The following is a 27,821-nucleotide window of genomic DNA, read 5'->3' on the forward strand; positions in this document are numbered from 1 at the left end:
TGTAAAGTTGTGAGTTTATTGCATATGTAACAAAATGAACCTGACCTCCCGGGTCCTGCCTGCTGTACAATCACTGTTTGTTTTGTTTCCAGCTGGTTCCAAAACCACATTAAATAGAACTAGTATTTCTTTAAATACTTTTGATTTTTGACAAACCCAAACGTTAGTGTACAACTTCCACAAAGTGAATCAGCAATAAAAACAGTGGGAAGAATGACAACGATAGCAGCAATACTTAAAAACAAGACATTACAAAATAAATTAAAAAATACGTTATAAAGTGGTTGAGAAACAAAAATAAACAAATTTTAAAAATTCATACTATGTTTAGGGAAGGCTGCAGTGCAGCTCACACCAGGGCTGGCTGCAGGGGGAGGGGCGTTTTCTATGCACAAGGCCCTTCCTGACATCTAACCGGAATGTGGACGGTACAGCTGAGCGAGCTTAGGGGTCAAAGTTAGATCCAGCAAGCAAGAGTCTCTCTACAGAACTTGGTTTCCGTGCACCCCATGCTTTCCCAGCCAGCCTCCTGGCTTCTCTGTTTAAAGCACTAGCAGAATGGTGGTTTGCTACGTCCCTGAGTATTGGCTGATGATCGCTGGTGAGGACAAGCCTCAAAAGTGGGGCCCCTGAAGCATCTGGGCAAGTAGGCGCAGGGGAGGGAGGGCGTCTGGGATGACGGTGAGGGGCAGTGGACGAGCTCGCACATGGAGAGGGTTCATGCTGACCCAAAGTGGGACAACCAGGAGCTTTTAACATTGGCCACATTTTATCCTCTGGGATGGCTCAAAAAAGACATGGTGGAATTTTAAGGTTCTAGGAGTGCAGTGCCACTGCCAGGTAGATCGGTTGGCCCATGTGAGCTGAAGCTTGGAAGAATTCTTTCAGGCTCCTTGATGCCCCTAACACTCTCGCAGCCCATGAGGTACCTGACGTGAGGGCTGCAAATCCCACATGCAAGTCAAGGACAGAAGGAGGGACAGAGGCTTGTCCTGGGATGGGCAATTCGCAAGGACACAGGACACACCCATCTGGACCTGGGGTGACATGACACCAGACACACAGGGGCAGCAGGGCCACAACGGCCTCCATGGGATCTCCCCCACTCCTTCCTGATGGCAAGAAGGTTGTTTTAAAGGTGTCACCTGAACACTCCTGTTCAAAGCCTGTACAACCACGGACTGAATTAATGCAGAGGTTGGATGACCCACCAGGAAGAACCCAGGTGCCCGCACTCACTCTGGAGGTCACTGCAGGTAGCTGAGGGGCACCTTTCCCACCACGGTGTAGGCCTACCTTAAAGAGCAGACTGATCTCAGGAGGGCTACCCTTCCTCTGTCTTCAAGAGGAAGCTTACGAGAGAAGATGGGACGTGGCCACCAGAAAGCGTCGCATTACAAGAGACACAGAAAGAGCCCAGCTGGAGCAAGGCAAAACTTTTGAGAAAGCAGTCCACGATTTGGTCTAGACCTTTTGAATGCACTCAATTTTCCTTCCGTAGCAAACCACACCTGGCCCCTCTTCCATGCTGGGAGCCCAGAAGGGCAGCTCTCTCACAGCCCCCACAGCCCCCAGCTGCAGGGAGAGGAGCGTCACCAAAGCCTGCATGTTCCCCACATCAAACCTCAGGTGTTTCCAGGGCAAGTAGGAGGACCCCAGCAAGCTGCGGAGGAGCAGGCAAACTTCCAGACCCCACCACGGAAAGGGCCAGTAACAAAAGAAACAGATAAAACAGAGGCATCCAAAAGGGAATTTCTAGGCCAGCTCAAACCTAGAGCTGGGTCCCAAGGCTTATCTCATAAGCTTTCACAGCAGCTAAGTGTCTTGCCGATGAATTACCTGCACTTGCTCCCAACAAAACAAAAATCAACAACCAGAAAACCAGACAGGAAAATGTGTTGCTGCAGCTGCTTCTCACCAAAGCTTGGCAATCTGGAATCAGCCACTTTGCTAAGATACTGTTGGAACTGCTGTGCAAAATGGAAAACAGTGTTAGAAACTTAAGGTCCAGGCTTGCTTTGGCCTGCCTTATACAAAGATATCTGGGCATGTGAATGAGTAGCAATCGTTAGTGTCCCCATCTGCCATGGGGCAAGGGCCAAGAGTGGGGTGGAATGCCCCCTCCGCTGTTTCAGATTTACAGCCCACTCTACTTCCTATAAAACAAGGATTTTGGGTAAATTTCATCATCAACCTCATTTGCTCCTCCTCTCCCTTTTAAGTGAGTTCTTACTAAGCCAGTAGCTATACAAACAGAATTTTGTTTTGTTAGTTTGGCTCTTCGCAATTTCCCCATAATAGTCTGTTAATATTTCAGGTAACACAGTCGATGCTCTGCCAAGGCTAAAGGGGTGGAAATCACAGCTTTGGGAATGGCTGGCTGGAGCTGAGGCTGGTTTGGGTCTATTCTTTTAAAAGCTTATGTGGTGTTTTCATTGGGAAAATATTCCAAATTGTATAGATAATGCAGCAAAGGGGACTCTTAAAAGGAAAGGTAACTTTTCTCTGTGCAAAACAAATTTTTCAGCCAGTATACCCTGGAAAGGATACCCCCTGCCTCCAGGGAAGGCTGCCCCAATTCCTTATCTTTCCAAAGGGGAAACACATTTCTGACTAGAGCTTCCTGCTGTGGCAGAATTTCAGTAAGCAGACCACTATTTTTCAGGTAGAAACTAATGTGCTACCCAGGGCAGGCTGTGAGGATGTGCAATTTGGAATTTCAGCTCTAATAAGAAATCCACCAGCTGCTGAATTAAAAAAGGACCCTTGAGATTGTTTTGAGATGGAAAAGCTGGTATATCTACCAGCTACCCCTCAGCCAGCCAAGCTCAGTTCCACAGCTGCAGGTCAATCCTCCAACAAGAGACCACAGGGCACTGAGCCTGGCCCAGTCCCCGTGACAACCACAGCAGATCATTCCTGTGTGACCGAAGCCAAACGCTGACCCTGGCTGCGTTTTATTGGATGGGTGATGGAAGGGGGCAGGAATATTATAATAAAGGAGGAATATATGGGTGGGAGCCACCAACCAAAGTCCCCCCCGCCCCCTCCCCCCCAACACACAGTGGGGAGCCAACCCTTTCCCCTCCATTATCTAGGATTCCAGGACCTCAGCCAGCTTTGCAGGAGGCGCACAGAGAACGATATGCGTTTGGTCTGATGGGCCGCGAACTAGAGCCTGCTGCCTCAAGGGCTCTTCACTCCACGGCAAACCCACAGGTTTCCTCCACCGCGGTCAGCAGCTTCTCATAGAGCTTCTCATAAGACTCATAGGGTGGGATGTCGATTCGGTTAAAGCTGGAGGGAGACAAGAGGCAGGGTGTCACTGCTGGTGGACGGCCAAAGGCCCACTCCCATGAGGGCTGGGATGGGGTCAAGAAAAGGGGGAGACCAAGACCACCCAGTGCGCAAGTAGAGGTAGTTCTCCCATTCCCACTGGAGCTTTTCTGCTTCATGCAAGGATTTTTCAGTCCACACACAGTAAAAGAAATCCTAAGAGCTTTAAAATGAAAATAAAACCATTATTAGAATTTATTGGTTATATTAGGACAAAATGCTCAAGTTGGTTTGTCTGGGTTTCATTTTGGGGGGGGGGGTATTTTGTTCTTTGTCTTTGAAATTATTACTCTGTAAGGAAACCACCTTTGCAGACACCTTAATTCAATCTGGCGGTCAAGTCATCACTAATAGTCTGTCACGTGTCTATCCCTCCATGACTGGATCTGAAACCAAAATGGAGTAGCTTGAAAAACTCCCTGCAAAAACAGGAATTATGTCTCAAAATAATAAGATGTCAAATCCCTGAAAGATAAAATGAATATTAACTGACTGGCTTGTTAACTCCATGAGGAAATTCATTTCCAGTTTTTGTGCAAAGAAAAAGGCACCTAGTTAGAGGTTATTAGCTTACAACAAAAAAATGCGAAGTCATGAGTCAGAGGACATGCGTGTCCTCATAAATCACTAGGGCCTACTTGACTGGAAAGTTTTGTGAAGAGTTGGGTTAAATGACGTGGCCATCTTGCTTTCTGAAGCTTTAGCATTCGAGGATATTTTTGCCATCCATTTTATTCTAGGCACTAAATTGTGAGAGGCCAGCATGCACCTTGGAAGGAAAGCAGCCGCTGGGCACGGCTCCTGCAGCAGTGCTCACAGCCAGGCTGGGCACGTCCCACCTGAGTCTGGTTCATGGGTGTGGAAAACAGTGGTAGAAAGTCACACAGTCATCCCAGGACATGCAGTTGGGAGATGACACAACAGCACTGAGACTGGTTCTCCTGAATGAGGGGTAGCTGTGCTTGTCAGCAGATGCCTCCCAGACAGGGTACAGTCTGTGATTCAATTTGTAAACCACAGAGCAAATAATCCATGATAGATACTGATTTCTAAATGAAAATTGATGGGGAAAACATTTTTCAACAGACACAGACCATAAGTCCTTAGCCAAGTTCTTTCTGAGAAGAGAAATGGGCCCAGAATGAAGACCAATAAATCCAAATGAAAAGCTACACTTTTTCCTGCTGACATACCACACACAACTCCCCCCACCAAGATGCAGCTAAGATGATGATTGACCCCATCGAGTGGGGGTCGGAGGTTGTTGCTGAAGCACCCACATGGTTGACATGTCTCACAACAAATCAGTTTCGTGGCAGAGGTTCCTATGTCACCCTCAGCTCCTGGACACACTGAAAAGTCCTCATCTGATTCAACACATGTGCAGTTGCCAGCTATCTTGACACCACATACAAGTGAAATGCAGAGCACTACAATATGGCAATTGTTTTTTAAAAAGTCACATGAAAAAGCACCGCGGTGGGGACCCACCTCCGGGAAACCCAATGCGCAGCAGCACCCTTACCAGGTGTGGGCCTTCGGGAGGTTGTCCGTGTTTGCGTCTATCAGGTGGATGGTGAAGAGCCGGGGCCCTGCGGCGCCTGTAGAGCCTTACAAGACAACATTCTAGTTAATGCACTTCAGGGGCCGAGCTGCAGCAGGCCCGGGAGCCAGAGCCCACCTCCCTCCACCCAAGGCCAGGAGTCCCTGGTGGGCTGGCTGTGGAGGGCCCACCCGGTTCTAGAAGAAGCCTGTACTGGCACCCAGACACAGAGATTGTAGAACATCCCAGGGGGCAGACCAGGGACTTCTGAGAACTCAACTGATGCCCCTGCCCCTGAGCCCACTCCCATGGAGGATTTTAAGAGTAAAATCCCTAAATCACTAGTGATTTACGTTTTTCACAAGTTGTTTTTTTTTTTTTTTTTTTTTTGCAAGCAGGCCTGCTGTTGGCAAAGGACAGCTGCATTATGAGGAAAGTGGGATATGAAGTCAGGCAGCCTCTCCAGGCAGAGGAACCAAGGAAAAAGAAAAAGATAAGCATCCCAGTGCAAAGCCCCAAGTAAAGAATTGCTCTCATGCAAAGAGGATCCTGCAATAAAGAAAGTCCACATGGAATGTACTATACCTGAAATTCATCTATAATGACTACCAATTTGTAAAGTTCAATTCACTAGATTTTAATATAATACCCTTCACCTCCCTCCTTCCGGCTCTCAGAGTCTGGAGAGTTCTGATTTTGAAATCAGATATTTTACAGCATAGGGCCAGGGAAAAGGCTGTGAAGTTTCCAGCTGGGCCATGGTGGACTGTGAGCCCCTTGTGAGGCAGAGGCTTGAGGTTCTTCACCTGTAAAATGAGCTAATCATCCCTGCCCACTGGTCTTACTGGTCATCAGGAGAACAGGATGGTCAGGTGCCCTGTCAGTGACCAAGCCCCACAGCACGAGGGGCCTTGAGAGTCTCAGGCTGGACAAGCAGGTGGGGGCCTCCACAGACAAGGATGCTCGACCCCAAGAACCTTCTATCCCTGCAGCGTTCCCCACCAGTAGTTCCACAGGTGGAGGTTATGATGGGGCAAAAGGACACCAAAGACCTTAGGATCGAAGGCGACAGGATGGAGGCTGGTGAAGGCAAGAGTGATTGCTGTTGTGCCTGTACTGTCAGCTCTAGTAGTATTTCAAGTCCAGTCAACTCAACCTTAATCCAATCACACTCTTCCCCTTACTCCTTCCAGCGTCACCATACTCCCTTGCAGCCCTGAGGCATAAAGGGACACAGCAGACCACCTTCCCTGCGGTACCATCCTACGCTCAGCAGGGGCCTCCCACTTGCTCACCGACAGCATCTGCTAGGCAAGCCCTCGGCAAGGCCAGGCATTTGTTATAAGAGAACATCCATCATCTCTTTTCCTGGTAAGACGTCTCAGAAAAGCAGCCTAGTCACATTCTGCTGCTCCCTGCCCAGTCTGGGCACTACAGCCCCACCTCCACGTCAGTCACCTTGCAAGGCCTTGAAGCCCTGGAGAGGGACGCGTGTCGACCCCGTCACGAACTGCAGAAGTCGAGCCCTCCGCTCCTCATCGAAGGTCTCCACCGCCTGCCAGAACCACCTGACGATGCTGCTGTCTGCCGCGCAGTGCTTTAGGCGCGTGTTTGCCTTCCAGTCGTTCAGGTCTATTTTATCCAGGCCTCCAATTATCAGCTGGGGAGGGGTCACAGGCAAATTATTTTTTAAATGTATGAATGAGCATCATGATGCACCTCAGAGGTTCCCAATGAACTCCAGCTCCCATATACAAGGAGTTAAAAACTTGGTTCCCCAAAGCACAGCGCAGCCATGTCCAAATAAGCTCCAGACAGATTCAGACAGGAACACAGTTGTGAATTATGCCTGTAGCACATGCCTCCATCTTTCCTCTACCCCCAGGATGGGAAACGGCCCCTAAGATGATTGTCCACCAAAATTCTGGAAAGAGGAGGAAAGATGCAATGGGCAAGACTGTGCGGGGGTGACTGGAAAGTATGACCAATGTCACAGGGATCTCAAGGACTCCATGTTCTGTGCAACTTAAAGTCTAAAGACAATGGAATGCAGCAAAAGCAATGTGAGGTGAAGGAAAACAGCATTGTTCCTCAACTTGTTGAAAAGGTTCCCTCCAGGGCTGCTCTCCACCCAAGCGAGCATCTCTAGGCTCACAAACTCCCAGGCTCTCACTGGGAGCAGAAAGACTGAGAAATACTTTAAAGGGTTGAGCTATTTGGCCTCAAACAGAGATGGACAAGGGATAAATGAATCACTGTTTTCAAGCACATGAAGTATAACTACAGGGGACAGTAATACTTTGTTGTTATTTTAATAATAGCTACAATTAAAAACCAAAGGGCAGACATTGTAAGAGAATTTTATTATATACGAAAAAATTTCCATGATCTGAGGTGATGACACAAGAAGGTTAAGGAATCGCCAATGTGGGTGATCCTGAAAGACAGGATAAGCCACAAAACACCCCGAGCAATTTCCAAAGAATTATCCAGACTCACCTCACCACAGTGGACCCCTGGCTCCATTCACACTAGCACACACACCCTCAACGCCCCTTCTTGCTCAGCCTGAATCTGTCCCAGCTGGCCTTGCCCCCGGTGGCCAGAAGGCCCCATGAAAACAAGCAGCCCCTGACCACCCAGCCGCCCCACACACCTCTAGCTCCTTCTGGTCAAAAGGCTTCAGTAAGTGTTGAGGGATGAGCTCATTAAACCCTTTCTGAAGAGCCAAGAATTGGGCTTCAATTCCCCTCATAAACCTCCAATTTACATACAACCTGAAAGAAAAAGTCACAAGTTGGAAGCAATACCAAATCATTCAGGGGAGGGAAAGTGATTTTTCTCCCTTAGTAGGTTCTGCTGACACTACTCAACAAGACGTGCGGGTCCCACGCAGGCACAGCTCACCCCCCACCCCCACGGAAACAGACAAAACCCCACCTACTGGGGGTCCCTAAGCCCAAGTGTCAAACTGAAAACAAATCAGCACATGCCCCTGCACATTCTCATTCTTGACTGGAACCAGTAGCAGGACCCAACCTGACCTGTGACTGCAGCTGCCATACGGCAATACAGTTGAACATAAAATGCTGGCAGTGTGGGAAACACACAACCACCCGCCTGGCAGCTCAAGCACACAGACCTGCCCGTGTGTTTGTTTCCGATGAGGGACTGGTCATTTACATCGACTTACGTTGAGTGAGAGATGGTAACACAGGCCACAGTGGAGACGTCCTTGCGGCTGACTGCAGGGAAGTCTCCCCTGTCTTCGTTTCCAGAACTAGGAGCCCATTAAGAGCTCTTCCCCCACCTGGACTACAGGGCCATCCCTCTTCTTTCCACATGTCGGCCATCATTACCCAGGGCTTCCCAGCCAAACCCAGCAGCTTCCCAGTCTCCTCTGCTGATGGGATTCTGGTCACAAGTGGCACTGGGGACAGGCAAGCCTCACACCGGGCAGCTGTCTGCTCCAGAAGTCTGTAGGTCCTCAAGCAAAGGAGCTACCACCATCTAAATGTGAACCCAGCCATGCCCAGGAGGGTCCCAGGCACCTGATCTCCCCACAGGGTCCCCTGAAGCCCCCCAGACATTACCGGACATATTCTTTCTTATTTTCCTCTGTGACAGGAATGTTTCTACCATTGGGTTTCAATTCATGCTGCAGGATCCGCCCAAAAGCATTGTGTTCCACACAGAAAGTGTGGTCCAGCACAGGGGTGATGTCGTTCTCTCTGTTAGGACAGAAGATGGCAACTGGCTTGGTCTCTGCCACTGGGCAGCCGTGAACAGAACATTAAATGGAACAATCCAGTAGAAAGAGAGAGGCAGTCTTCACTGACTGCCAGACCCAGAACTGCAAAAGGGGGCAGAGCAGGCCCTCAGGGGGACATGGGTCAGGGGGAAGGGGTGGAGAGAGCCAGGGCCACAGTTCAAGTTCCAGAGTGTCCTCGGCACCCAGCTTCCCACCTGTGGGGGGAGGGTGTGGCTAGATCTGCCATTCTGTGACTATGAGACGTGATGCCCTAATTGTCCCCTAAGTCTGAGCAGAAAGAAGGGAATCACAAGGGAGCGACTGAGCCAAAGAGAAAGCACCCTGGGGAAGCCACCCTAAGAAACATGCCACTCTTTGTGTGGCTTCCCCTTTTAAGGCAGTCTTTTCATGTGTTCCAGTTCAAACAAAAAAGCACTTGAAAATGAAAACCCATTCCTTAATCTGCATATTTTTGGAAACAGACGTGATAGCTCTTGCACAGGATAAAAGGCCTTTACTCCCCATTCAAGCTGGCACAGGTGAAATGAGACAGACTATATTTAACTCGGGACACAGGCAACAGCCCCCAATTCCTGCTCAGACCATCAGCTTTTCCCATGTGCTTGGCCGAGAAAGCCCCTGCCTGTGACGTCGGCCCAGGCACGAGGACCTGCCATGCCTGCAAGTCCACCCTGTCACTGCACCTATGTTTTTTCAGAGGCGTCCAGGAGGACTCTAAAATGAAGTGACTAAATAATTTTGTTTTGATACTTTCTTGACCCCTTTAGAGATAAAATGCAGAGAGGCTGAAGTGTCGCAACCCAACCAACTGCAGGCCTGGGGACGCTACCTTGTTCGCAGCTGGGATCTTACCTCGCAAGGCAAGGAAGACAGACAGAACTAGGACATGGGAGAAACAGACAAAATGTCATGAGGAAAACAAGTCCATGAAATATGTTAGTTTGCTTTTTTTTGTTTCTGGCTATAATACACGGGTTTCTTTATTTCTCTTCTCCCATTTCACACCCTCCTCCAAAATATATACACATGTACACACAAACACACGGACACACACAACAGGTAAATTTCGGTTATACTAAGACAGGTGCCTGTGAATTTCAGTTACCAGAACAGCGAGTCAATACTTACAGGATCCACACTAAGCTCTTATGTAGTTCTGGGTCCACCGATTCCAGATCCGAGAGCTGGATGGGTTTCCCTAGTAGCTGCTTATAGAAGGGGACTGTGAAGCCCCCATTTATGTAGTGTCCATGGAATACGGCCAGTCCCATGATCCGACCCACAAAGTGGAAATAAGACAAATGGTCCTGGAGGGGGTGCCAGAGAACACACTTTCATTAGAAAAATGACAGCCATCAGATATCCTGTGCACCTACCCCTTCTTGGGAGGACTGTCCCACGGCCCCGTGGAGCACGGAGCCAGTCGTGTGCTGGCTGCTCTCATGATCAAAGGAAAAAGGGCCATCAGTTGCTGGAAACCCAGAGCATATCCTTCATATAGAGGAACGAAACCACATTTTATGTGCCCTTAGCCCAAACATGCTCTCTTCAAAGTGCTGCATAATTTGTGGACCCAGTGCAAAATGTGAACTCTTATTTCAACACGGCAACATCAGAGCAGTAAGCGGGCCTGTGGCCCTCCTGTGTGACTGCATGGTCACACGCCCACAAAGCTGGCCCTGCTTTCCATCACACTGAAAAGAACTGAAAAGCAAACGACAATTCCGCCTCTCCCTCTGCTATTTCTCCTCCAATCCCACCAGAAAAGAAGAGGGGAGAAGAAATCCAATAAACCCAGTAAAAAAATCCTTCTAAAACCAGAGTTGTTCTGCTATTAGAGGACCTCGTCTACGTTACAATTTGAATTATCATCATCTCAGAGAATCAGTCAGAGCTTGGCTTTCATGTTGACAAAGGTTCTTTCACTTCTGGATGCTCAAGGAGAGCACAGCCTTGGCTTCCCCTCAGGGGCTATGTGCCCAGGGGATGTGGCCCTACGGGAAGGACTCTCCTCTACTTACCCACAACCTGGCCTTGGGAGCTTGTCTCCTCATCTCTAAACCAAGCAGGCCAAGAGTGTCTGCATTTGTGGCTAAAAAGGCCAATTATGAGAATATTTTGATTTTGACAAGGAAGAGGAAGGACAAGTGGTAACTCACATGCAGGACACCCTCAGTCAATAAGGTAATCACCATTGAGAAACCCTTCTCGACCAAAAGGGGGAAGAGTGAAAGGAGACAAAATAAAGTGTCAATGGCTGAGAGATTCCAAACAGAGTCGAGAGGTTATCCTGGAGGTTATTCTTAACCCATTAAGTAGATATCACCTTGTTAGTCAAGATGCAATGGAGAAGCTGGAGGGAACTGCCTGAAAATGTAGAGCTGTGTTCCAGTGGCCGTGTTTCTTGAAAATGATGGTATAATGATATAGATTTCACAATGCGACTGTGTGACTGTGAAAACCTTGCGTCTGATGCTCCTTTTATCTACCTTGTCAACAGATGAGTAGAACATATGGAATAAAAATAAATAATAGGGGGAACAAATGTTAAAATAAATTTAGTTTGAAATGCTAGTGATCAATGAAAGGGAGGGGTAAGGGGTATGGCATGTATAAATTTTTTTTCTGTTTTCGTTTTATTTTTTTTTTCTGAATAGATGCAAATGTTCCAAGAAATGATCATGATGATGAATATGCAACTATGTGATGATATTGTGAATTATTAATTCTATATGTAGAATGGAATGATCAAAATAGGAATGTTTGTGTTTGGTGTTTTTTGGTATTTGAAAAAGTAAAATTAAAAAATACAAAAAAATTTAAAATAAAATAAATTTAAAAAAAATAAGGTGATCACCCTGGAATTCCTCAGGTGGCAGCAGCACGCACAGAGGAGCAGCTCAGTGTCACTCTTGTTCTCCACCAAGAACAACATATCCAAAGGTCCTGGTAACCATGAAAGCTCAGGATTGAAATTATCCATCTTAACTGAGTTTTCACTTCAACTTTCAATATTTAGTCTTTGAGTAAGTATAAAGTGAATAACCAGAGATTGAGACAGAAACTAAAAGTTCATTTTTAAAAACTGTCAACTAAATTCCCTACATCTTGGTTCATTAATACTTACAGGGTTGATTGAAGAATCTGGATTGATTTGTAACATGTAGATATTGTCCGTAGAATACTGGAAGAGTCCATAATAGGGATTCAGCATTTCATGGCACAATAAATAAAGCCACTCCCTAGGAAAGATAACAAAAGCATTTGATATGTGCTGACATTTCCAGCTTTAAATTTTTACAATTTTATTTTCTTTTCAAGAAGAGGGAGTGATTCCCTATGTCCAAGATGGCCCAGGCAGTACACAGTGGAAGTGAGAAGCTAAGAGAGCATACAACTGTACAAACTGTGCAATTTGCCAAACAAAGTAAAAGCTCGCCTCTGGTCAAATCCAAAATAGCTTTTCTGGCCTCAGAAATGTAAAAAGGACCAAGTTTATCATCTAAAACTCACAGAATCTGTAAGAGTACCCAGGAGCAACTCAAGAATATCCAATTATCATTACTCACCATAAAATGAACCAAAACCCCAACCACACATCTGCAGCTGAGAAAAAACAGCGCAAGGCTAGAATTAGTATCATCTTAGAAGTATAGGGTTCTCGGCAGCTTACCTATTGCTTTCTTGTGCCGCAGCTAAGGTTTTCAATACTTTCCAAAGATCAAAATCTCAGGTAATGTTAATGATGGGGTACTAACTGATAAAAGTGCAATAAAAAACACTGGGATCCCAATTTTATTTTTCAAGCCCATGTGTATGCGCATGTACACATACATAAACTACAGGGGAAAAAATCACATAGAAAAAGACTGGAAGGACTTACACTAAAATGTTAATAGCAGTTAACCCAGGAGTTAGGATACTGGATCATTTTCATTTTTTCTTTTGCTTTTTCATTTTTCAATTTTCTATAGTAAATGTATTAACATATTAAATAAGGAGAAAACATTCCAAAGTTGAGGGAGGGAAAGGATAGAATTTAAGAATGACTTGCCCTTCATAATTTTCTGTCTTATTAAATTTTATCTTTTTATCATAAACATCACTTTTATAATTTAAGAAACTAGTTTAAAACTTAAAAATGTTAATTCTAAGGGTTTTAAAATCTAGATGGAGTACATAAGTGCATTATATTACTTTCTGATTTCCTTTATGTTTGAAGCATTCCATTATAAGAAACTAACATTAGGGCGGGCCACGGTGGCTCAGCAGGTAAGAGTGCTTGCCTGCCATGCCCAAGGATTCCCAGTGCCTGCCCATGTAAAAGAAAAAAAAGAAACTAACATTAAAAAAAAAACTCAAACCAAACAAACAAACAAATAAAAACACTCAAAATAGAAACTGTATGATTCAATTGCTCCAGCCCGGTTGTGATAAGCCACCTGTGGTCATCCCATAATTAACCTCCTATTCTTCTACTCAAAAATCCTTTCACATGGGTAAATTTTATTAAGAAACCAGGCCCAAATTTTATTCTGGAATTCCTTACTCTTTCACACAGAAAATAAAACAAAATTTAAAAATCCAACATGGAATTCAGACAGAGGAGGGAAGAAATAAGGACAAATGCAAATACCAAATTTATCTAGGAAAACTGTAATACAATACAAAATATGATCACACCAAATCAGAGTTACATACCAAACTCAGAAAACCAGAAAGGAACTCCTAGAAAGGTTGGGACTCCAATTTCCTAAAGCCTCTTCACCAAAAATGCAGAATTGCTCAACTATAGTACTGTGTTTCATCCCCAAGCCTGGAGTTTGGATTTAAGAAGAATCATTTTCAAAAAGCCAAGGACTTGCAACTGTCTAGACAGGAAGTGATTAAAATACAAGCAAACATTCTGATGGAGCTATGGACAAGGTAAAGAGGCACATTAGGAATGTTCTAGAAGTGATATGGGAAGGGTTAACTGACTACACAGGCAAAGAGAGGACTGGAATGGCTTTTGGGCTAAACACTGGGAAGACAGTGTAGACCCACCTCTTGGACCACCTGCCCACATAAATGTCATCCATGTATAATTTAAAGTTCTACAATTCTCTGAGATAAGCATGTTCCCCACTTATAGAAGAGAACAGCTCAGAGGCTGAAATAACAAGGTCAGACTGGAAGTGATGGAACAAGGATCCAAAGCTCTCTCCAATATAGTATCATGCTAATTAAAGGAGATATACAAAAAAATAATTTGTCTCCATGTTGAAAATAGTTTTACTCTAGAAAATGGAGAAGGACTGTAACTCCTACCAAACCAAACCAAACAAAGCTACTCACATGCAGGCCTAGGAATATTTAATGCCAGTCACACAAAAGAATTTTGGTAAAGTGAAACAGTTTGAAAGACTGAATTCTTGACTCATCTTGAGCCTACAAAAGAATTTGTATTTGCTTTTGAATTGTTTGGACAAATATAAACAATCAAATAGGAAGATTCTCACCTGGAAAAGAGAGATAGCTTAAGCCTCTTGCCAGGAAATGGGATCAGTATATATCAAGGGCACACAGATTACATTTTGCCAAAAGAGAGTTGGTTCCTAGAATCAAGATTGAGAAGATCAAGGAAAAACGTGGCAATCTTGAGAAGATGATCTCCTCTTCACTTGTAGATGCAGAACCAAAGTGAGCTCACTATTAGCAAAATGCAGGCGCTTCCACAATCCCTTATACCAACTGGTTCTACGAACAAGTTAGGGGCAGGAGAATGAGCTGAAGAAAAAGACAAGAAATGGGAAGGAGACAGACAAATGATTCTGTTCTGGGGCCAAAGGGCCTATCTTGATATTGTTTTCTCTTTAATTCTTTTCTTTTGGCTGCTAAAGAAATTCCAACACTACCTAGAAATCAAATGAGACCCCTATAATGCCTTATCAGGACAAAATTTTGCTTGAGATAACTGTGGTAGGTGCTGAGAATTTGCTGTGTTTCCTAAGTTGTGAAGGTGTGAGGCTTTCCTAGCTCCTGACTTCCCCCGCTCAGGTCATTGTCCCGAGTCCTCACAGGACCACAGACCTTTCTTTGGTAGCGTCTATCAACATCCTCGTAGTTTTATATATTTACTTGCATAATTATTTGATTAATGTCTGAAATTCACCAGACTGGAAACGCCTTTGCATGGGAAGTAGGGAAGGGTGAGGGGACAGAGAAGATGTCATTTTGCTGACTACTGTATACCAAAGACTTAGTACATATACTCTCAATATTAATGATTGGTGAATAAATACAACTCTTGTAAGGGCATACGAATTATAGAGGTGTACATTCTTCTTTAAGAAGATGCCATCATGCTATCCATACAAGTTTTTTATTATATTACAGTGGAGTTCAATGAATGATTTTATTAAGAAACAAAGCCCAAATTTTATTCTGGAATTTCTTACACTTTCACACAGAAAATAAAACAAAACAAAAAATCCAACATGGAATGGAGACAGAAGAGGGAAGAATAAGCACAAATGCAAATATCAAATTTTTCTAGGAAAACTGCAATACTATACAAAATATGATCACACCAAATCAGAGTTATATACCAACCTCAAAAAACCAGAAAGGAATACTTAGAAAGGTTTGGACTCCAACCTAAAGCCTCTTCACCAAAAAACAAAACAAAACAAAACAAAACAAAAAACCCAGATGAGGCTGAATAACCTTTGGTGAGGAAGGGAGTTGTCAATCAGACTGGCACCAGACCACTTCCCAATGACACTGGATGCTGGAAGATATAGTAGAGCTTTGCCTTAAAATTCTTCAGGAAAACTATTTTCTTCTTAGAATTCTATAAATAGCCAAACCATCAGCCAAAGTATTTTTTTAAAAAAGCCATTTCTGACTCAAGATCTTGGAAAAATTCTTTCCCCACAAACCCTAAGAAAGCTTATTGAAGATATACAGTAATACAAGGGAATAAGATGAGAAGGAGGAAGTGATGGGCTCTATAAAACAATGGCTCTAACTCAGGAAAGCAGTGAAGTTCCATGATGACAGCTGGGCAGGAGGTCCAGCTGTCATGGGACAGTGACCATATGCCACTGAATCAGCAGCTAAACATCTGAACTTGATTAATTTAGTGATTATAGAGACACCTATCAGAAGAAATGGCCAGAAGAGTGAGAAAGCAATTGTCTCAAGGGTGAAAAGAGGTAAGACATGAAGCAGTAGCTTTTCGTGATATGCCCTTATATTCTATTTTCCCAATTACGTGCATGAATTATTTTGACCAAATTTTCAAAATTTTGTTTTAAAGAATTCCTTTGACATGAATGTACTTTTCAGGCCTCTTTCCCCTGGAAGTCCTCATCTAATGAGAAAAGCAAGGCTTCCCATGCTAATTTTAGTAGCAGATCCTTCATGTTCCAGGCTCAGACAAGCTAGATGAAGGTGGTGGCAAGTTTAAAAGCTTAATTCCACCTTCATAAGAAGTAAATTAATGGTGACAATCATATATTCTGAGAGACTAGAGCGAGACACGAGCAGGTACTTCTCTGAGGAGTCATTTCTAAGGAAGCTCACTGAAGTGAGCCACTCAAAGGCCTGCCAGCTCCAAGGGGTGCACCCTGGCACTGCCCAGTACCCTCAGTGACAATGCACTTCAGAAGAAAGGGTAAAACACTTTTGGGTGAAAATATCTCATTACAATTATGCTGCAATCTCTGCAGCAGAAAAGGGGAACCAAGTGAGCCATCTCACCTTGCCACACCACCATAATCCAAACCTTCTTCTCCACGGAATTTCACCATTAGTCGTTTTTTCAAGTCTTTCGGCCGCATCTTCATTATCTGGCGATAAGACTCCTATATACCAAAATGACAGTTTCAGAGAAAACTCTTCTTATTCTTAAAATTATAACATGAAAGGTTATCAATAAAGGGGCTCGATTAAAAATAAGCATTCAGGTTCAAATCTGAGTTTTATCAGGCTCCTATTCAGAAAGCCTTTTTAGTATCTGGTCCATTGCTGCTTCCATTTTTTCCTCCAGTTTCTCTCCCAGAAATCACAAAACAAGCACAATGCTAGGTGCTACTAAAAAGAGGGAAAATAGATATTTGTTTTCAGCCCAATCACTAATGACTCGAGGACAAAATATTCTTCACTAGAATTTCTTGTAGTGTCCTATATTCTGGAGCAGCTAGAAGGAAAAATCTGAGAGGATGGTATGGTAGCCCGTGACAAACTCTGGGATCTGTCCTGTAACTACTTGTTGAAGAGTGCTTTGAAAAAATTATGGCTTTTTTATTTCTTTGCTTTGTATATATGTTATATGATACAATAAAAAAGTTAAAAAAAAAAACATTCTTCACTAGAGTTGATTTTCTCGACATAAATTAACTTCAGTGTGCCTTATAATCAATTTATATATCTTAACCAAAGTGAAGCAATATCATTAGAGAGCCTGAGTACTGTTAAGAGTTCAGAGCCTGTTTTTATACCTGAAGTGGGAAAAAAAATCACACAAGATTCCCACTGAGCAGAATAGAAAACAAGGGTTTAAAACATAAGACAGCTTATCCTAAAGCCTAGACAACAAGTTGAGTGGCCTGATATTCCCTCAGATTCAGCTAGATGCTAGTATATAATTTCAGTGACAAGGCACTTAGTCTTTTCATACTTTACATTTAATGTAGCTCAAACTCTACCAGCCCAAGAGGGAAAGGGGATGTTGAGTGGAAACTACCTGGCAGCAAATGTCATAACTTGCCCTTCCTCCTCTCCCAGCAACCATTGCAGTCTGCTCATTGGCCGCAACCAGGCGCGTTGATGGCTTCTCTCAGCCAGCACAGCGGTACAGCACTGGGCACCATTTCTTTAGCGCCCGACGCTGAGGACAGGGCACTCAGTTCCCCTACAGAGGCGCCTGCCCCCCAGAACCTCCCCAGCTGGCAGTACCCAGGAAGAATCTATGTTCACTTCTTACTCAGCCTCATATTATAATTTCTGCCAGTGTCTCTACAAAGGAATGTGGGATGTGGCCCCAACACAGTTAGGATGTTACCTTCTGACTATCTATTTTGAGAAAAGGTCCTCTCTACAGGAGGACTCTGCCTATTAGGGACCCTGACCCTTTAGGGGAGTTGTGTGAGGGAGAGCAGCCTTCTCAGGAACCAACTTACAGAGGAGATGACAAGGTGGTCACTAAGCCTCTGGGGGAAAGAAATGCCACAAGTGAAGTTCTGTGCAAGGTAATAGCAGAAGAGATTATCTGAGGAAAATGTGCAGATTGCAGAAATATACAATCTGCATAATCCAGATAATGAGAATCACATTACTATTTATTACTAGTCTCTGTAAAAATCAGTAGATTTTCCCCTCAAAAAGTATCTGATTTTTATATATGGAAAACAGAGACATGATGTTTGACAATGCGTAGAGCCCAGCAGACGTCACCATGGGATGTTAAGCAAGCCAGATCCTGGAGAGAGCCAAGGGAAGCCAAGAGATGAAAGCCTGCCCCAGAGAAGCAAAGTGAGGAACCCCCACACAAACAGAGGCTGAAAGCAACAGAGTCCAGGAGCAAGGGACCAGCAGATACCAGCCATGTGGCGACTCTGCTGACAGGTGCTTCTGACCCACTGGCCTTTCTTGAGTGAAGGTAACCTCCTGTTGGTGCCTTATTTGGATACTTTTACCTCCTTAGAACTGTAAACTCGTACTTATTAAATTCCCATTTCTAAAGCCAAAACAAAACAAAACAAAAAAGGTATCTGGTTTTTGACTTGAGAATGTAAAGGGAGTAGCAGCCAAGGGTTCACAAGGCAGCTAGCTGTGATAGACACAAGATAGCAACGGTGTCCACAGCTCTGAGAAAACCAATTTGTAAAGATGTTGTCATTCTAAGAATAACGCATTAAGATCTCAAAAAGCTGTGTGGAAATAACAGTGTAGAAAGGTCAAGAAACTCCAAAACTCTAACTTGTGTATTAAAACCTCCACTTCCCAGCAGATTATCATGCTTCAACTTCTGCAATGAAAAGGTTTTGAGAGAGTACTGTTCCAACTGCTGCTGGGGCATGACAGAAGACCTAGCAAGTTACCAGGGTATCTGTCATCTGGCAACCTCAGCTCTCCAAAACATACCCAAGAACTTTGAATCTGTTCGTATCATTGAAATACAAGGCATCCACATTGGAAAGGAAGAAGTAAAACCACTATTTGAAGATGACATGTTCTTATATTTGAAATTCCTGATAAATCTACACCAAAGCCACTAGAGGTTCCATCCATCCATGCAACTGCCCTCCAAGCAAAGCTGTGTAGGCTAGTTGAAAACAATGGAAGATTTGGAGTGCTTGAAGAAATCCAGTGCCATGTGCTGGCTGAGGCATGGCTATGGTGGAACCCTCTGGCTGAGCAACTGAAGCACAGAAAGTCAAGATACCCCTTTGCAGCACCACAAGCCTGGAGGTTGGGAATGGTTCCAAACTTGGACAAATGAACATCCACAAGCTCAAATGAACCCCAAATGGACTGGACCATATTTAATGTTGCTTGTCACTCACTACTCTCCTAAATTATAAGGAATCGAGGTATGGGTTCATGATACTCATGTTAAAACACAACCCTTCCAGGAAAGCATTATACCATCTCTGAGTCAGAAGGCCAGTGTGACAATCATTCCTCCTGCAGACCCAGACCATAAGTATACTTGTTAACACTTAGTTGGTCTGAAAAATCTTTTTAAGAAGCAACTAAAGAAAATCGCCTGAAAAGAGTGAGCCATTGTTTATCTATTAGTTGTGTGTACATGATTTTCCTTTAATATATGTCATAGTACACTTGAATTGTAATTAACTCCAAAAAAAAAAAAGTGTCTGGTTTTTATTTTTAAACTTTTACCACTGAGGAGCACAGTTCCTCCCTTTCTCTCTAGGCTTTGCTCCTGGTAAACTCCTGCCTTTCACTTCCTAATGAAATCACTACCTACAATACCAAACCCAGAGAACAGCTCACTGAAATGTAAAAATTGCTCCAGAGCACTTCATTTAAAGCAGCCCCCTCTAAAACAAAGGGGTTCACTTAAGAGGGGACCCTTTCAACTGAATGACCTTTTGTTTATTAACAGGAGTGAAGGGTCAATGCCTGACTGTTAGTTGCCCTGAACTCTATACCTCAAATATTTCTTCTCTGGATACTTCAATGCGGCAGTGACCAGCTTGGGGTTGCTGAAGTGCAAGTTCGTGTCTGAGGACTTTGAGTTTCTGGACCAAATCTCTTTCATATCTCTGGGCGGGAAGCTCCTCGTCCTCTACAGAGCCTTCACTGGGCAGTGGCAGCGGCTGGCTAGGCTCCTTTAGTTGGCACTGGTGGCTGGAGAAGACCAGAAGCATCGAGGTCACTCCAAAAGCAAAGGCGAAGGAAGCTGCAATCAATGCTCTTCACACAAAAGGAACTAACTGGAGAATTTATTACACAAAACTTCTGGCAGAAATTTCTTCTCTGAAAACATACCTGCGTGAATGGATATGTAAAAATTGCTGGTAGCCACAATAAGGGAGATACCCTGATTCCAAGAATCTCCTTAACTTGTACATTATCATTGCTACAGATAAAAATCGTAATTGCTACCATTTATCATGAATCTATTATGATTCTGCAAAACCACCCAATGCACCATTAGATGCACCTCAGCAGCGAAATTTAAATGGAAAAGCATGAAAAATTTAAAAAGGAAGTAATAGTGGGGGTATGTTGGGAGGAGAGGTGGGTATGCACAAAAGCAAATTTAAATAAAAGATAATAGTAACCAGTTTTCATTCTTATAACCAAGAGATTTGTGTTCACTCATCAAAAATAAAATTCCAGTCAAATAAAAGGACAAGGAGTAGCAGAGTGAAGAAGTGGCATTTGTCTTATTCAATGACAGTCTTCTGAGAACCCAACAAACTTGGAACAATAAATGTAGGCTCCAAGATAATTCCCATCTCAAAGTTTTCCTGGAATGGCTGGCACAGGAAAAGGTTCCAGCAAGTAACATAATCGACTGTAACTGATTAGTAATGAGTAATGAATGAGTATTACAGAAACGCCTCGTTTTCACTCCTCCTTACAGGGCAGTGGGCTTCATTAGAGGACCACGGGCAGAGGCTTTATTAAGGACACTGCCGAATACTGTCGTCTCAGTGAATTTTATTTAGGCTGCAAATAAGGAAAAGGTGGCAACCACAGAAGGCTTCAGTACTGTTTAAAGGTACTTTAAGTGTCTGAAATACACAGTCGTACACCAAACATGTTTTATTTTGCTTCTGCTCCACTAACAGACAATGCAACAAATACATCAAGAACAATATTAGTATAAAACATTAAATTGCAAATGTAAGAGGTCAACATAGGTGAAAAAAGTCTTACTTCATGATGTGGTGTAATCTCGGGTCTGTAAACTGGGTTGTTCGGTTATTATGATCTACAAAATATATTCTCCCAGAAACTGTACTTCTGACTTCCCAACCTGGTGGCAGTGGTCCAAGTTCATCACAGTTCACACTGTTCAGGTCTCTACCAAAATGGAAGACACAGAAGGTTTGTACATCTGAGAATGGAGAGGTAAGACCCACACTTCTGCCAGAGGAGCCACAGGAGCTCCTGATCAAGGCACCTGCATTCCAGCTTTGCTGAGACAGGCAGACCTCCTGCTACTTACACCACACCCCCACCGAGTCCAAGCCGCTGTGCTGCAAGTTAACAGCAACATCCGGCAGATAAAAACGGAGCTTTCAGAACTTTTGACCAGGGTGGGGAACCTGATCTACCTAGGAAATACCAATTTGTACATAGTAGGAAGTATGTGAATGCTGTTGGGAAACTATCTGAATTCACAGATAAACTAAATACAGAAGGTCAGAAAGTTCTCTCCACTGAAAAGCTCCCAGAGGGCAACCAAGATTTTTAAAGCCAAAGGGTATATATTCACATGCATTCAAAAACGCACAGTTACAAACAGCTGTACCAAAAAGGGGGCATTCTCGCTGCAGAATTGGCTTTTTGTTAAGCAAGTGTTTCTATTTCTAACCTCGTTGGTTAATTATATTTCAGTACAATCAGCAGTCTTTTGGGAGCACAGCATTACTGACCAAGATGCTTTTCTAATTACCACAAAACCCTGACAATTCTTACAGGTGGGTAGAGACACCTCATTCACTTGCAGGTAATATTTCCATTCTAATTATAGATATGGAATGGCAAATTCAACATAAACTTGGAAAATGAAAGACAGGAAGCTTAAACTCAGATGCAACAAATTATGAATAAAAAGGAAATGAGCATTACTAAAATCTTATTAGGTAGTAATGCTGTTTTTTTTTTTTAAAAGGCAAAGCAAAGCAAAAAAAAAAAAAAAAAAAGAAACTTAATTCTGTTACGGGGTGGGGAGGGAGGGTCTCTCTGACCTGGGCTCGGAGGTATGGCCTTGTAGAAGGAATTCGTATAGAAAAGCTTCATCTCCCCCAGGAATGGTCCCCAAGGGACTGAGGCAAGAGGGACAGTAAAGTAGAAGAGAGAAAGGGTAATAGAATCTTTATATTTTCTTTTTAACTTTTTATCATGGAAAATTTTAAGCATATAAAAAAGTAGAGAGAAAACAATGAATCTCCATGTACCCAACTTCAACAATTATTATCTCCTGGTCCACCTTGATTCAAAGATACCCCTATTCGCTCCCCCCACCCCACCCCAATTTATTTGAAGTAAATCACAGGTAACAATCATACTAATTTCCACCAATATTTTTAGTTTAAAATGAGAACAATACAGCTTGAAGTGTTCACTGGCTTTTCAAATAAGATCAACTTTATAACTACATTTGATTTAATGTGGGGATGAAGATCTTTGACAGTTAAATGATCTGATTTCAAGACGTTCCAACTCTTTCTAAATGACCCACTGTGTCACGGCAGCTGCCAGTTTAACCAGGTAGAGTCTGGAGGGGGCAGCAGAGCTGCACTTGGAGACAACCGAGAGCAGACCCACGTGACAGTCTTCACACACTGCCACTCTTGAAAGGTTACATTTTAGACCAAATAGCTACAGCATCCACACTGGAAGATCCAGGCAACAGCTAGAAAAAACAGCTTTTATCAGGCACCATCAGGAATTCCTACCTTGGTATCCTGGGGTCATGCCATGTACTGACTCCAGTCTGTGTGTGCAAGAAGTAAACTTGCCCCTGAACTGTTGTTCTTTGCTCTGCACAAAAAATTGGGGAGTACAATTGTTAAATTAAATTCAAAGAAGAGTTTTCAACTAATCTGCTAGATATCTCTGCATAGATTCTAAGCTTCCTTCCACTGTCTTTAAAATCACAGAAAAAGGGACCTGAGAGAGCACCTCAGTATAAATGCTTGGGCCTCTCCTACTTTCTCCTGGATGACTGCAGGGCCGTCCCTCCTCAGGTAGCCATGTCTCTGAATTAGACGGCTTTATGCCTGTGCCCTCCTTGGTATTGACCTGACTTTGCTATTACTTCTAGGATTATCTGCCACGTCTAAATGATATTCCTTCTGCATTTTGTTATTCTCTCTGTGGCTGTCAGACGATCACTGCTTCACTCTGGCCTATGCTATCCTTTCCACCTTCAAATCACCGAGCACTAGAGACCCTCATCTAAGCCTTAGAGACCATCATCTAAGCCTATTCATCATCTTGGGTTTCTTTACTATTAATTTACCTAAAATTTTCACACAGTTTCTAAACTGGGAGAGTGGATCAATAGTGACATTCATGATAAGGAACATTTACAGCTACCTTTTGCCAGCTATTTGCCTCTGCACTGACACAAGCATCAGACAGCACGGTCGTGCAGACAGCAGTGGTTCAGGCAAGTTCCGGTTCCTAGAGGCCCTGAGGGCAGCACCTCACTCACCATAGCCTTCGGGCAGGTCCGGCGACTGGTGGCCATGTGGTCGGTTCTGAGGCGTCTGGAGGGAACCGCGGACCTCAGGATTTCGGAGGCGCTGTGCCTGAAGTCTTTGATCTTGACCTGGGGATTCCACAAAGCGGCAGTTTCCTCCGCCTGCGGCAGCCCCAGTGCCATCTGTGTAGGGGGCTGGCTCCTCCATGAAGCAGCTGAGCGGCCTGCCCGGCCCCGAGTCTTCACACACGGTTCTGGAGGGAACAGGGCAGAACCCAGCCAGGCTGAAGCGTCACACACGGTATCTCAAAATTAAACACGATGCTGTCACACTTAGGTTGATCTCCTGTAGCAATTTAGAATTTCCCAAATGCTTAGTTTCCTCACAACCCTCATGTCCCACTTAAATACAAAGACAGACTCCCCAGAGCAACAAGGAGCCAAAGGGAGCCATTGTCAGAGTGTCACTGATGCCACCTGTAGGAGTTCATCCTAGGAGTGAGGAAAGCCAACTGTATATACTATAAGGAGCTCATGAAATGAGACGTCATATTTCTTCATTTTAAATCTAAAATACTCCATTCGCCCTGTCATTTTACTCTAACAGAACTCCTGGCTACAGAAGGAATAGTAGTACCTTTATCCTGTCATAACACAAATCTTCACCCCTCTCAACGATTTACCTTAATTAGTTATTTTAAAAACAAGTACTTTCAAATAACTATTTATACAGAAAAATTTCAAATATATGCACAAAAATGAGAGGCTAGCATGGTTAGCCTCCATGTTCTCATCACCAGCTCCAGGAGCAAGCATCTTGGGGCCACTGTTCCGGTTCTTCCCCAACCCTGGATTATTTTGAAACCGATCCCAACATTTTATCATTTCACCCTTAAATATTTCAGTATTCACTTCTAAAAGAAAAGGGCTTTTTCCATTATCACAACTAAAATATGTACGTTAATTTTTAGTATTATCAAATACTAAATAGTATCAAATACTAATACGGTATTTAGTATTATCAAATACCATCTGATCAACTTTTCATGTCAGGACCCAAAGGTCTGCATGTGGCATTTAGATGATGTGTCTCTCTTGAATCTCTTTTTGTATTAATTTAAAGGTCCACCTTTCCTCTTTTCTCTCTTTTTTCCTTCAAATGTATTTGTTGAAAACACTGGGGTTTTCTGTCCTGCAGTGTCCCCTTCTTGAGGTAGTTTGTGACATTCCCTTGGGACTGCAGAAACATCCCTCTGTCCCTGTACTTCCTAGGGAGTGGCAGTTAGACCTAGAGGGTCAATCTAATTCTAGATTCCTTTTTTTTTTTGGCAAGACTACTTCAGAGAAGATGTTTTATAATTCCATCAGGAGAGTTTTTAAAGTAACTATTACTGATTATTACCTAGATTCATTAATTCATGAGGGACTGCAAAATTGTGGTATTCAAATTCTATCATCCTTTATTCAGTATTAACCAGAAACTTGCTCATCAATTATGTGATGACCCTGAATTACAGTGCCCACAGGAAAAGTAAGGTAAATATTTGCTGCTTTCCTTTATTTAACAGTTTTCTGAGTAAGAAGCTCCTTGGTATCTTCCAAACCTGACCAATGAGTGTTTTAAAATTTTTTTTTTTAGTGTTCTTTCCCTTGTGTATCACTATGAACTCATGAGTTTTTAATGTTTGATATGTTTCAATTCAAGCCATTGCAGTTATAATTCTCATGATGCTCAAAGTGTCCCAGAGAACACTTTGAGGGTGCCAGAGAGTGCCTCATCACATTGGATCCTGAGTCTTTGGTGCACAACCTCAAATAGTTTTTAATTTCCTTTATAAACAAGTAAACTGAATCACAATTTCATCCCAAAGTCCTTTAATGACTCTAAAGCATTCAATACAATGAAGTAAGGGCTGAAGGACAATTTCATATATGCTGAGAGTCTGAGGCAGCAGACAGCCAAAATTATACGTACCCTTCATTTTCTAACAGCCCTCTGCAGTCCACCACAGACCCGCCAGTGCCTATTCTGTCCCGTGTCTGTAAACTGACTAAAAGAGAAAAGAATGCCTTGCATTAAAATCCAGTGCTATTTTATACAATTGCAATAAACTGAGCCATTATGAATTTATAGATTATGTACAATATATTTTTTTAAACAAGGCATACACACACACACACACACACACACACACACATACATATATATGAGTTTATAATATAAAGCATTTTACCCCAGTAGCTGCATACTACCACATACTCCTTGGAACATTCTTTGTAAATGCATGACAGAAAGAGGTGCTGTGTTTCTCACGCTAGTCATGAAAATAACAGAACACAATATTCAATTTCTCAAAATTACCTTATTTTTAAAGAAGATTTGATTTGTGCTTAAGGACACAGCACTGTCAGTATCTGGAAAGTTTAGGATGACTCTAAATAGATATTCTCCATCCCCACTGTGAACAACATACATTTATAAAGTTGTTTACTGGTACTAATTTTTCTCCTGGCACATCCCTCCTCAAACGAAGAAGAAGAAATCACAAACAGAAAAGCATTAAACAAGAATGTCTCTATTTATGCAAGTATCAGAATGTATACCCACTGCATTTTTATTTGGGGTCAAGTCTAGATAGGATAATCCCTGAAATATCTGAAGCCATTGAGTTGCTCTGGTGTGCTGCGGAGAAAGTATGTTTTCTTTGATTCCTTACAATGCATACAGTCAAAATTCGAGTTACCCTAAAATACTCATGAAACTGGACAATAGGATGGGCTACTCACAGATAACTCACTTCTAATGGAATAGCCTAGCCAACACTCTGTAACATTAGCACATTTTATTTTTTCCTTCAAAATAGTACAGTCCTCTAACTTTATAATTCATTTCACATGGAATTCTTCTCAAATCATCTTTGCTTTTTACATATATAATGGGCTTTCCAGAATAAACTATTTCCCAACTCTGGCACCTGTGTCCACTGGTCTTATTATCTACACCTGGATGACACAGTGACAAATTAACTGTCCATTGATGTGATGCTTAAAATTGTATTTAAAATTATAACCCTAAACCTTTCTACACCTTATTTATTTTAACTCAACTTTAAACGACAGGATGAAGAGAATTCGGTAAAATAACAAAAACCCCACAAGATGAAGTTTTTTAGTACTGAAGAGATGGCCCCCGTGTGTGGTTTGTCCTTCGAAGTATGTCATCGATGTCACTGCCTGTTAAGTTCTGTAAAAGCATCACTTTATACAGAGGAGAAAGTTCTTACCCACTATTTGGCCACGAACTGCATCAGTATCTGAGGGATTTAGTTTGCATAGATCCAAACGCTGGTCTGCAAACAAACAATTCAAAACTTAACCCAGGGCAGTGTTAACTAGGGAGGGCAGGAATTCTGTACTCAGCATTCAGGGGGGGAAAAAAGGATGCCTCATACGCCTTCTTCAGTTGCATTAAGAGGCAGAAAAACATTTGGTTCTTACAGCCAGTATCTTTCAGTCTGCTGATGGCATTGGAGAGCAGCCGCACGCAGCCCAGGAAGCCCGCTCCCTGTTTCTTGTGAATTTTCTTGTGGTTCCACACGCTGATGGTTATAGAATCCGTTTTCCCCACATATCTGAAAAGAACAAACAACCTCTTTTTTAATTTTATTTCTGAATTATGATATCTGATTCAGGTTTTTATCTGATGTACATGTTAGTACAGAGGAATCTTTTCAAAATAATGTTGCCTCTGTACTCCTCAGGTAATAGGCACGATAAATACACGTCTGCGGACTTCAGGGAAAGGACTATGACCAGGTATGTAAGGGACAGGTAGCCACATAACAATCTTATAACACAGATTTCCTCTATTTTAATAGTTTCCTAGGACAGTGACATGATTCATAAATTCCAATTAGGCTTAACATCTAATACTAGTTTGCAACAAAAGATTTACTATATAAGCCCACAGATCCATCTAAGGTGCACAAAAGGATGCTAAGATACTAACCACTGCTTATACAGTGCAAGTCAACCACAGAAGGGAGCTTCTGGGACAAGAACTAAAAATCATATTCTAAGACACTTATGATAGGTACCTCAGTGTAACTGAAACTGAATCTTAGAAACAAACTATCAAAAATCAAACCCAAACATGGTACAATTTTGTTTTAATAAATAAAACAATAACCACTCAGGAATACTCAGATGAAAATTTCTTAGCAGGGATGTGAAAACGTGGGTGCATAAAAAACAGTGGTTTTTTGAATGAATAT

General features: G+C 42.9%; 1 protein-coding gene across 5 annotated transcripts in view; it reads right to left on the bottom strand.

The window, feature by feature from the left end:
* The window catches only part of SMURF1 (SMAD specific E3 ubiquitin protein ligase 1), a 127,000-nt gene continuing 99,179 nt past the window's right edge, over window positions 1–27,821 (bottom strand). For 2 of the 5 annotated variants that reach the window (XM_077140615.1, XM_077140616.1), the window contains exons 4-18: window positions 27,046–27,179; window positions 26,832–26,897; window positions 25,523–25,598; window positions 23,560–23,801; window positions 22,799–22,883; window positions 21,051–21,197; window positions 19,814–20,012; window positions 16,398–16,501; window positions 11,779–11,893; window positions 9,780–9,958; window positions 8,473–8,610; window positions 7,536–7,656; window positions 6,338–6,539; window positions 4,862–4,946; window positions 1–3,297 (exon numbers count right to left, since the gene is read on the bottom strand). In XM_077140615.1, coding sequence (XP_076996730.1) covers window positions 3,198–3,297; window positions 4,862–4,946; window positions 6,338–6,539; window positions 7,536–7,656; window positions 8,473–8,610; window positions 9,780–9,958; window positions 11,779–11,893; window positions 16,398–16,501; window positions 19,814–20,012; window positions 21,051–21,197; window positions 22,799–22,883; window positions 23,560–23,801; window positions 25,523–25,598; window positions 26,832–26,897; window positions 27,046–27,179 — 1,993 coding nt within the window. In that variant the 3' untranslated portion in view covers window positions 1–3,197. Of the gene's footprint in view, window positions 3,298–4,861; window positions 4,947–6,337; window positions 6,540–7,535; window positions 7,657–8,472; window positions 8,611–9,779; window positions 9,959–11,778; window positions 11,894–16,397; window positions 16,502–19,813; window positions 20,013–21,050; window positions 21,198–22,087; window positions 22,166–22,798; window positions 22,884–23,559; window positions 23,802–25,522; window positions 25,599–26,831; window positions 26,898–27,045; window positions 27,180–27,821 lie in introns of all 5 variants that reach the window. The other 3 variants (XM_077140619.1, XM_077140617.1, XM_077140618.1) reach the window with 3 other exon arrangements.

Source organism: Tamandua tetradactyla, chromosome 23 (genome assembly GCF_023851605.1).
Source record: "Tamandua tetradactyla isolate mTamTet1 chromosome 23, mTamTet1.pri, whole genome shotgun sequence".
Classification (NCBI taxonomy): domain Eukaryota; kingdom Metazoa; phylum Chordata; class Mammalia; order Pilosa; family Myrmecophagidae; genus Tamandua; species Tamandua tetradactyla.